The sequence below is a fragment of the Diabrotica virgifera genome, chromosome 3 (assembly GCF_917563875.1).
Source record: "Diabrotica virgifera virgifera chromosome 3, PGI_DIABVI_V3a".
Lineage (NCBI taxonomy): Eukaryota > Metazoa > Arthropoda > Insecta > Coleoptera > Chrysomelidae > Diabrotica > Diabrotica virgifera.
In genome coordinates this window covers 121,766,404-121,778,604 of record NC_065445.1, presented here as the reverse complement: position 1 = coordinate 121,778,604, position 12,201 = coordinate 121,766,404, and the positions used below count along the sequence as shown (strand labels likewise).

The 12,201-nt window shown below is 34.1% G+C and overlaps 1 protein-coding gene across 1 annotated transcript in view; it reads left to right on the top strand.

The window, feature by feature from the left end:
* LOC114336187 (glutamate receptor ionotropic, kainate 2-like) overlaps window positions 1-12,201 on the top strand; it is a 137,544-nt gene that overhangs the window by 109,944 nt on the left and 15,399 nt on the right. The window contains exon 15 of the mRNA XM_050646884.1: window positions 9,443-9,561. Within this exon, the coding sequence (XP_050502841.1) occupies window positions 9,443-9,561 (119 nt within the window). The remainder of the gene's footprint in view (window positions 1-9,442; window positions 9,562-12,201) is intronic.

Here is a 12,201-nt window from a genome sequence, read left to right as displayed (position 1 = left end):
ATACCCGTGGCGCCCTCCTTTAGAAACTACTATTACTTTAAAACTTCATCGGTCAGCTTTCGTACTGTTTAGTATCTGTGAGGCAGAGTAACGCGATACACGTTGATTTCTTGTTATTTTTGACACTGCGAATATTAATGGTAAGTTGTTTAAAAATGGTTCCATTGGATTTTCTTCATATTCATGGGAGTAGGTGATATTTATTTTCAGTTAGCGAGGATTTATCTGTTAAATATTTGATGATGGATAATTTTGATAACCATTTTTTGTAGGTTATGCTGAACAGGCTAAGTTGACGCAGACTGCGTCATCTTTGCTGTTATAGTACGTCATCTTTGCCTTTTCAGTTCATTACCTTAAATAACAATGGAGTATAGAATATTTATTATTTAGTGTCTATTTTGCATTTTGAGGCATCTTTTTCTTTTTTAGAAATGGGAAAATATATACGAAAAACACAGAGAGGATCATTTTCTGCAGCAGCTCTTAATGCAGCATTTAATGCAATTTGTAGAGATGGTCGTAAAATTCGGGAAGTGGCAAGGGCATTTTCAATACCAGAAGCTACATTGAGGAGAAAACTTAAGGTTAAAAATTTATTAAAGGAAGTCAAATCAGAGTCTCTTGGTAGAGCCCCATTGTTTTCGGCACATCATGAAAAGGAGATACTAGATCATGTTCTCAAGCTGGCCAATTTATTTTTTGGTATCACTTGCATAGAGCTGAGAACCATGGCATTTGCTTATGCAGAACGCAATGAAATTAAACACAATTTTAATAAGAATAAACAAATGGCTGGAAAAGACTGGTATCTAGGATTTATAAAACGAAATCCTCAAATTTCCTTGAGAAAGCCAGAAGCTACAAGCATTAATAGAATAACAACCTTCAATAAAATAGAAGTAGACCGCTTTTTTAAAAATTTGGAAACAGTGCAAGAAAAATATAAATTTCTGCCAGATCGCATTTACAATGTTGATGAAACCGGTATATCTACGGTTCCTAAAGAATCATGTAAAAGACTTGGACCCAAAGGAGTAAAGCAGTTTGGAATCATTTCTTCGTGGGAACGAGGGAAGAATATCACGGTAATAATGGCGTTCAGTGCCTCCGGTAACTACATACCTCCATTATTTATATTTCCCAGGAAGAGGATGAGCCCACAGCTTCAGAAAAATGGACCAAGCGGTGCGATTTACAACTGCACGGATAATGGATGGAGTAATACGTCTATGTTTTTATTATGGCTGAAGCATTTCCAAAAAAAAGTCCTGTCTAGTCCAGATAATCCCGTGCTGTTAGTATTAGATAATCACTCGAGCCATATTTCACTGGATATTTATAATTACTGCAAAGAGAATGGGATTATAATGGTTAGTATTCCACCCCACACATCCCACAAATTACAACCTCTTGATGTGTAATTTTTTTCTGCATTAAAATATGCGTATGGTCGCCATTGCAATTCCTTTCTAAAATCTAAGATCAGCAACTCAGAGTTTGAAGATAAAATTACTCCATATGATGTCGCCGAGATTTTTAAGTTAGCATATGATCAGGTGGCAAATATTGATAAGGCCGTTTCTGGTTTCGGAACGTGCGGAATTTTTCCGTTAAACTCTGATAAGTTCACAGAAGATGACTTTTTTCCTGCTGATAATTTAAACAATGATAGCTTGGATAGAGATGTTTCTCCTGAACCTGCACCTCAGGGAACCCCTCCACTAATAACAACACCATCTATAAGAGAACCAGAATTACCACGTCCATCAACCAGCCGACAGTCTCCTGAAAGTCGTCACACAACCCCCACAAAACAAAATGAAATAACCAAACGTCCACATATTTCTCTTTCACTTATTTCTCCAGTTCCTTTGCCCAATAAAAAAATTAAAAGAAAATATGGACGACAAAAGCAACATTCTGAAATTCTAACAAGCACCCCTTTAAAAGAATTCTTAGAAGAAAAAGAGAATAAAAAAAAAGAAAAACTGGCGAAGTCGGAAGAAGGAAAGAAAAAAGTAACCAGACAAGTATTGGTTAATGATGCAGGATTAAAACTAAATAAAAATAAAGGGAAAGCCAAAGTACAAAAAATAATCAAACAAAAAATAAACAAAAAAATCTTGGAGGATAGCGATACTGAAGAAAGCGATTTTGATGAAGAAGGTCTTTGCAATGACGATGAGTTGGATGACATAATCAACGAGGGAGGTGAAACTGATATCTGCATATTATGTGGAGACTTCGGCAAAAAGACGGAAACATGGTTCAGATGCACAAGTTGTGGACAATGGGTGCATAAAGAATGCAGTGGAGCCAAAAGTCCCGAAAACTACATTTGTGACTTTTGTTAATATGTTAAAAAAGCTTTGTTTACATTTTCTTACTTTCAGTATTAAAAAATAAATTTTCTTTTCATATCACTTGCGCTTTTAATATAGATACCTACATGCGCCATCTTCACCATCACTGTGCGTCATCTTTCCCTCGGTGGAAGGTAAGATGGCGCAAAAGCGTTTTTTTTTAAAGCCGCATAAAAAATACTTCCTTTTATTGAATTTAAAAATAATCCTAGAAATTGGTTATAGAAATGTCCAAATTACAGGCTCGTAGCATTCAAAGTTAGCTTAAATATTTTTTACCCTTAAATAAAATGTATTTTGCTTAGGTGCGTCATCTTCGACGTCCTTCCCCTACATTTGATAAAGAGCCTCAATCTTTTGTGGCGCGTTAACTTCAAATTTAGCAAATATGGAAAGGTCTTTCAAAATAAGACTATCATTTTATTTTCTATCAAAATGAAAATACATTTTTGCGCCAGGTAATATTCATATCAATATCAACCCCCTCTATGGCTCAGTGGTAAGAGCGCCTACCTTTGGATCGAAAGGTCCTAATGGTCATGAGGTCGAATCTCACCTGGGTAGAGAATTTTTCGTTTATTAGATATAAATTAATAAATGAAAATAGTTTCTGTCCTTGTGGGATCGGTACCGCAGACGTTCGGATACAATAAGCGTCTCTTTGCAAAAACAATGACTTCGACTTTGCAAAGTAACAAGACACTTATTCAACACACATACACTACACATTACACTAGGTACCTAATTGGAAAAATCCACTGTACCATTCCAATGGCCATTAGTTGTCGAGGCATTAGCTAAATAAAAAAAATTCATAACATCTCTTTTGTAGCTGGAATATTGTGTACACCACTCATTGTTACCGCGTTTAACAATTTTTATTCTTGTATCAGGAGGTTTTGAAAGTCTTTTTATAAATAATGCAAAAACTTAAATGTAATGTTTCTCGATTACACGTAAGTGATATAAATGGTCACTTTCGTTGCATTATCGCCCAAATGGTCTAGTGGTTACGACACTAAACTTGTGATAAGGCAATCTGAGTTCATATCCCAACCATCCTACACTTAATTTTTTTCTATTCGGAATAGATTGAAACAAATTATTGGGATGGCTGGCAAATGAATTCGAATTGCCCGATCAACTTTAACGTCGTAACCATTAGACCATTTCTACAATAATGATTAAATCGATTATACTTTTGGAGCTCGATAACTATAGCGGTTTAACCGATTTTGATCACTAAACATGCGTTTGAAAGGTATTGACAAGTAGTGTCTGATGCACCCAAGGTCAAATATATATGAAGGATTTAGTGATCTTGAAAAACCGTTTTCTTCCCATAAGGATTTGATCATATTTATGGGGCCTATAACTTAAAAATTCAAATTTTCCCAGATATGAGGTATACACAGTTAGACGCGTGTGGAGTCCTCTAAAAAAACATAGTTATTGGCACAATTCGTAGTTGGAAATTTTGAGTAAGAAATTATCGAAAAATTTCCAGTTTTTTTACTATACTCAGCCGTGTTTATGTCCGATCACGACCAATTAAGCACCATTTAAAGCTAAACTCAAGCTCTACTGATTTGGTGTATTTGCGGTTTTCCTGTCTCTCAGTGAACCTAAGATACATGTACCCAAAAAATATGCCCTGCAAAAAAGTCACAAACTACACCGTTTCTGAATCGGCCCCGACCCGATCTTGAAACAGAAAAAAAATTTAGATCAGTGTAACTGTTCCACACACACATACCCACATATCCACAAACAGGTTCCCCTTTTTAAATAGAAATTGAGTCAAATTTCTGGTAGATCTGGATCCCGCGTACCAAAAAAAAGTTGATTTATAGCAAGCTGAAAAGTTGTTAATACTTATATATACTTATATTTGTTAATGCACTTAACGGTGTCTAGTTGGACAAACTTTTATGTATGGGAACAGGGGAACATGGGAACAGGGGAAGTTTTAATTGTGGAACAAGTTAAAAATTTGGAACGTCAATTGATTTGTTACCATTTCATTAAACTCTCATGCAAAAATCAGACTGGTGTTTATCACCAACTGGGCATTTTAATGAGTGGAACACGAAGAACATGTCAAATGATAGGAATCATGTTGGTTAGTAATAGCAGTCTGATTTTTGCATGATACTCCAGGCTGTGGGTGAAAAATAGGTCGATTTCAGGATATAATTCAGGAATTTTTGAAACCTATCAGGTGTTGTAAAGGACGATGCCAGGAATAACTTCTACTAAAATGTGACCAAAAATATTGTGAGGTTTTTGTTTTATTGCGATTTTCATTTGTTAAATTTGAAATTTTTAAAGATTTTTAATTTTGCAGCTTAGGATATTGATTCTAGAGAAAAACTTTTTAATAGAAAGTTGTAGTAAATTAAAAAACCTACAATTTGAGCTATGGTAAGTTTAATTTCGTTTATTGGTTATTGCAAAACAGCCTGCGAAAGGTCCAAAATGGCCGTTTTTTACAATTGCGTTATTTATTGTACAAATAATGTTTTTTATTTTTTAAAGCTTTAAAATGAAGATCTTTCAATTCCAAACAAAAAAAAAATTGTAAGGCCGGATTAACAAATTTGTTGCTTAGATATTATAAATTGTTTATCCCAAGAGGTCAAATGTCGAAGGCTATAACTTTTTTGAAAAAAAATCGTAGAGAGTTGGTGAAACATCCAATCTCCTTCTAAAGAGTTATATTTTCATACTCTGATGTAAATAAATGCGTAAAACATTTTTAAACCTCTAATTTTTGGGTTTGAAAATAAGGGGGCAAATTTCGTTATAATCATTTAGAGCTGAAGCGGCCCTGTACATCCTATGAGTTTTTAACTTACAGATTATTGTTGCTAAAGACGAAACGAAGATTTATAAAAAAATAAAAAATTTCTACGACCAACTGAAGCCGAGCTAAATGTTGGGTTTGAAAATATGGGGGCAAATTTCGTTATAAACATTTAGAGCTGAAGCGGCCCTGTACATCCTATGAGTTTCTAACTTACAGATTATTGTTGCTGAAGACGAAACGAAGATTTATAAAAAAATTAAAATTTTCTACAACCAACTGAAGCCGAGATAATTGTTTCTTTTTTCTTAAATCGTAGTGCCTTTATTTATAACAATTAAGAAATTATTTTACAGTCATTGTCTAAAGAAAGACTTATATTATCTTAAAATAAAAATTATTATAAAAATATAGTTACATTTGATTATTAAAAATTATTTTTAAAATCGGTGCCTTTGCGAGCTTCTTAATTTTGCAAATCGCCCGGCTCGATTTAAATCCGCGCGCTCGGAAAATTTTTATTTAACTTTTATTAAATTTTGACCGAAAAAAATTTAATAATATTACCATTATAATATACAGTCTATTTACCACTGTATTTGTTTTCCTTTATAAACTTTTATATGTGAAATCTCATTTCTGAAGAAATAATATTACAAAAATGATACATATATTATATGAAATATATAACTATATTTTTAATTTTTTCATTGTTATATAAATATAATAATAATAATGTTACTTCTTATTATACAATATAAAACTTTTTCTTCTTGTAGTGACTATCCGTTTTGGATGTCGGCGACCATCATGGCAATCTGTACTTGCACACTAAATCGGTACTGCTGCTCTAAAAAGATTTGTAGTTGTGTTGATCGACGTACGTAAATTTTCTAGCAAGGTAATCCTTCGCCTTCCTGGTTCTGTTTCCAAATGGGGTTTGCCAAATTGCCATGGTCGCCAACATCCAAAACGGATAGTCACTACAAGAAGAAAAAGTTTTATATTGTATAATAAAAAGTAACATTATTATTATATTTATATAACAATGAAAAAATTAAAAATATAGTTATATATTTCATATATATGTATCATTTTTGTAATATTACTTCTTCAGAAATGAGATTTCAAATATAAAAGTTTACCAAGAAAAACAAATACAGTGGAAAATAGACTGTATATTATAATGGTAATGTTATTAAATTGTTTTCGGTCAAAATTTAATACAAGTTACGTAAAAATTTTCCGAGCGTGCGGATTTGAAGCGAGCCGGGCGATTTGCAAAATTCGGCCGCTCGCAAAAGCACCGATTTTAAAAATAATTTTTAATAACTAAATGTAACTATAATTTATAATAATTTTTATTTTCAGATAATATAAGTCTTTCTTTAGTCAATGACTGTAAAATAATTTCTTAACTGTTATAAATAAAGGCACTACGATTTAATAAAAAGAAACAATTATCTCGGCTTCAGTTGGTTGTAAAATTTTTTTATTTTTTATAAATCTTCGTTTCATATTCAGCAATAATAATATGTAAGTTAAAAACTCATAGGATGTACAGGGCCGCTTCAGCTCTAAACGTTTATAACGAAATTTGCCCCCTTATTTTCAAACCCAAAAATTAGAGGTTTAAAAATGTTTTACGCATTTATTTGCATCAGAATATGAAAATATAACTCTTTAGAAGGAGATTGGATGTTCCACCAACTCTCTACGATTTTTTTTTCAAAAAGTTCTAGCCTTCGACATTTGACCTCTTGGGATAAACAATTTATAATATCTAAGCAACAAATTCGTTAATCCGGCCTTACAAATTTTTTATGTTTGGAATTGAAAGATCTTCATTTTAAAGCTTTAAAAAATAAAAAAAAATTATTTGTACAATAAATAACGCAATTGTAAAAAACGGCCATTTTGGACCTTTCGCAGGCTGTTTTGCAATAATTAATAAACGAAAATAAACTTACCATAGCTCAAATTGTCGGTTTTTAAATTACTACAACTTTCTATTAAAAAGTTTTTCTCTAAAATTAATATCCTAAGCTGCAAAATTAAAAATCTTTAAAAATTGCAAATTTAACAAATGAAAATCGCAATAAAAAAAGCTCGCAATATTTTTGGTCACATTTTAGTAGAAGTTATTCCTGTTATCGTCCTTTACAACACCTGATAGGTTTCAAAAATTCCTGAATTATATCACGTTTTTTCACCCACAGCCTGGGGTATGAGAGTTTAATGAAAGGGTAACAAATCAATTGGATGTTCTGTCCGACAAAATACATGGAACGTTTTCGTAATCTGACGTTCCAAATTTTTAAACTGTTCCACAATTAAAACTTCCCCTGCTCCAGTGTTCCCGTACATCAAAGTTTGTCCGACTAGACACCGCTAAGCTAATAACAAATTTTCAGCTTGCTATTAATCAACTTTTTTTTGATACGCGGGATCCAGGCCTATGAACTTTGTAACTTTTGAATGGTACAACTGATTTTAAAGATTAGACATGCGTTGGAACTGTAATGATTAATACTTTCAGAAGCCACAGATATCGGACTTAAATTTTCGAAATTTTTGGGAGCTTTGGGGACGAGAACGAAAAACAAACCTCAAATGGGGAGGGCCGTAAAACCCACACACTTCTACAAAAATGGATGGTTGACATGATTGGCTAGTACTTTTCCTAAAATTTAAAATAAAATTTGGCCTATTTTTCTATTGAGTCAGGTTGACAGAATTGAAAATTTAGCGTATGTATTGTGTCGCAGGTATAGTATGTTCGCTAAACTCAGATGCAACTTTCTAGATATTTTAGTCGGTAATTTTGCCAATTTTAGTAAAATTGGCAAAAAATAATTACTAAATAGTTAATAATCACTAAATAGTTAGTAATTTTGCCAATTTTTGCAAAATTGGCAAAAAACAAAAAAATTATCGACTAAAATATCTAGCCAGTTGCGTCTGAGTTTAGCGAACCGACTATAGTGGATATGCGCCACTAGCGAGAACTACCGTTCTCTGGGATACTCAGTTCATATAATATTCACAATGTTTAGTTTTGATTTGGTTAAATTTTCAACCCTACACCAATTACCAAATATATTTTTTTTTCTTAGGATACTCAGAGCCTATGATAACATATCGTTTTCTATTTTTTTATATAGGGCGGCCGGAAAGTCCCTTTACACTAATGAATTGTTTTTGTTATTCTACAAAGGAAAAAAACAAAAACACAATTTTATTTGTAAATTATTTATTAATTACATATTTATTTATCTAAAACATCGTTGTTTATAGTTATACCTCCATTGTCGCAACACAACTTGGTATGACGTCATGCTCATATGCTCATCCTTCTCAGCACGTCCGGAGTTACTGACGTAAAATCTTGGCGAACTTCGTTTCTCAAGCTCTCATTCGAAACATATTTGCATTTTCTAACCTCCTCTTTAATAAAATCCGACAGTGTATTGTCCGGCGCTGTCAAATCTGGACTTCTTGGAGGCCAAGGAATTGGAGAACCTCGGTAATCCATCGGTTCGGGAAGATTTCATTCAGGCGTTTGCGAAGAACGAGAGCAAAATGGGGTGAGGCGCCATCTTGTTGAAAATAACAGTGTTGGCAGTGACCTGAGCTATTACTAAGAGCTAGGTTACTTAGTGCGGTAGTAACTACTTGATTATCTGCAGATAAGAGTTTTAAGTTATCGAGCTTACAAAAAAATTTGGCCCAAACAGATACGTTGAAGTAATTTCAGCCCATATCATAACCTGAAGCGCGATTTTTTCACTTCCTCAAAGATATGAGGGTGGTCCTTTGCTGTCTTGCACAGACATAAAAATGTCAATTTTAAGAAATAGCACACTCATCGGTGACAGAACATTTTGTTTGTCACATGCTCTAAAGTGTTGAAGAAGTAATTGACACTCATCAATTTGGTACTCACTTATGAACACCATCATGTTCCAATCGCAACTATTGTTGTCTGTCTTTGTGATCAGAGAGGTGCTCTTGAAGATCCACATACGCCGGAACGAAAATAAATATTGTCTCGGTGTTGAATCATTATTATTTTTAGTGTAAAGGGACTTTCCGATCACCCTATAGTTCTAAAAATTATTGATATCGAGATTTATTTTAGTTAAAGTAAATCAGAGAGTTAACACTTATTTCAGAGCTCTGAATAATAACATGTAGGTGATTTCGATATTAAAGAAAAAATAAAAAACATTATTTATCTGCAATTTATTCCATTGTATTTTCATTATAGATTCTCCATACAGAAGCGCTATAAACAGAGCTGTTTTAAAAATGCAGGAAGCCGGCGATCTTGGAGAACTAAAAACTAAATGGTGGAAAACAAAAAGATTAGAAAAATCTTGCGAAGGTGTAAGTATTAATATAAAACATATTAAACTTGCTGAGAGTTCATAAGGAGACAGTCTCTCTTCACTCACAGATCTTCTTAGTGACCAGGTACTGCCGCTGCAATTTGAGACTCAAACTCAGATCCTTCCTTCTCCTTGGTTGGTGGAGTCACCTTCCTTGAAGCTAACGGAAGTAGATGCTGACTGATAGATTTAAGATACTGACACACTCGGGAAGTATCTCTTGGTACGTCTCTGTGTCTGGTAGGTTACATTGTAAAAAAGGTCTCCTTCAGTTTCGCTGGTTTTCATGTACAAACAAATACAGGTAGTTGTTGATGGTCCGACTATGTCTTTCTACTATTCTGTCGGACTGAGAATGAAGCCATGTCATTCTGGGGCTCTTAAGTTATGCCCCTGGTCGGAATTGAGTAGAAATGAAACCCCATGTCAGGAAATGATATTCCCAAATAGTGTCTCACCAACTATGATTGCTTCTTGGCTGGGTAATGGAACTACTTTTGATCATTTGAAAAAATAGTCCAAATGAACGATAAAATACTCGTATTTATATCCCTATCATGTGACTAAAAACGGTCCCAGAATGTAGACAACAACTCGTTCTCACGGAATCCACGTCCTTTACACATGTCCTTCGAAGAACAACTTGGAACACTGTTCTTGTTCCATCTGAACTCTCCCACTTACGAGTGATGACGTCATGTTGCAGACATAAGGAGTTGAAGCCATTGAAGCCAATAGCTCTTCACTCCTTGCCCATATTTGGCAATATCCTACTTCTGTGGCCTAGCTTCGTTATACAGCCACTCACGCATCTGAATCTTTCTTCTGCTCGGCCTGGAGGTCAGTGGCGTAGCGTAGTGGGTGCGGCAGGGGCGGCCCGCCCCGGGCGGCACTTTTTAGGGGGCGGCAAAATTTAACAATAAATAATAAAACTATTTTGTAAATATTTGAACCATTTAATATTTTTATCGCAACTGCAAATTCGGACCGATTGAAAGGAGCAAGGAATTTTTCATTACTTATTTTGTGACGAATTCGGGGAATTCCTTTTCTTTGAATGATATTTATTGCGACTGGCAACAACGTCTATACTGACTTGTGGGTATTCCCCGTTTATGACTAACAAGCAGCACAACTTTTTTCGGCAGTTTAGAACGCTGCTATTTTTTTTCTCATCGACACATCGTTGGGAAGTTCTGATAGCAGCTACAGGCAAAATAAGGATTCAAGACACGCGGTGGATTGCAAAAGGCTATGCCGTAAATGTGACATGGCATCATTATCATTACAAAGATATTCTCGTCACTTTGGAAAAACTGACAGAGGCAGATGAAAGCTTAAACACTAGAACAGATGGAGGTGCTTTACTAGTTTCGATGCAGTCATTTTCCTTTCTTTGTTTTTTGGGCCTGTGGCAACCGGTGGTACATGAAGTGAATGATGCACAAAAATATTTACAAACAAGGGGACTTGACATAAGATTGTGCGCTCAGAAAGTAAATGCTTTGCAGATAATATTGACACAGAAAAGAGAGGAATGGGTAAATGGCCCTGTAGGTTATGCAAAAATATGTGTGAAGAACTTGGAATTTCCATAAAACCTTGGAGACGCATAACAAGAAAGCATATTTTCGATGACGGAAAAATGAGTTGAGACGAAAGCTGCTTTCTTCGTTAGATAGAGTTATTGTAGAAATTCGTGAGCATTTTCAACAGCAACAACACTGAATGTAATCTAGATTACGTATCTGACGAAATTGACGAGCAGGCTTTCAAGCTGGAAAAACTTCGACTGCGGACTTTCGTTGCTGCTACAGGCAACGAAATTGATTGAATTATTTAAATTTAAATCTCACTTGAATTATTTAAATTTATTGTTAAATCGCTGGAAGATACTCTGCCCAATATTTTAATAATGTTCCGAATATTTTTCATAGTTGCTATAAGCAATGCCAGCTGTGAAAGGAGTTTTTCAAAATTGAAAATGATTAAAAATTATTTAAGATCGACAATGAGTACTCTACCTAATTTGGATAAGACTAGCTAATTTGGATATTTGCTCTATTGAGCAAGAGGTGTGTGATGCGATAGACATTGATGGTGCAATAAAAGACTTAAGATGGTGCAACTCTTAAAAAAAGTAGGCGTATAAATTTTTAATTTAAGACGGAAGTTTTGTTTTTAATTCTAACAAAAATACTCTCATATTACTTTTCAATAAAAATAAAAATATAGCATTATAGTATCGTCCTAGTTCTAATTAAAAATTGATTTTATTTAATTTTGTCGATCGTCAAGGTGTACCTAATCTTAAGTGATAGGTACCTAAGTTATATCAATATATCTAATTGGTTAAAGTAAAAAAAAAATTTGTATTAATAAACGTGATTGTAAAACTTAGATAAACTTTTTTATTTAAAATCCAACCTGTATAATGCAAAATAATGATGACTGTTCTTGCCGAAAAGTTCTCTATAATTAATGTATGTAATGTTATACAATAAATTCAAATACCTAAATAAGAGGGCGGCAAAATTGTCTTCCGCCCCGGGCGACCGACACTCACGCTACGCCACTGCTGGAGGTACCTATTGTTTCGGTAGAGCTTATTCGTCACCTCTGATATCTATGGCTGTCA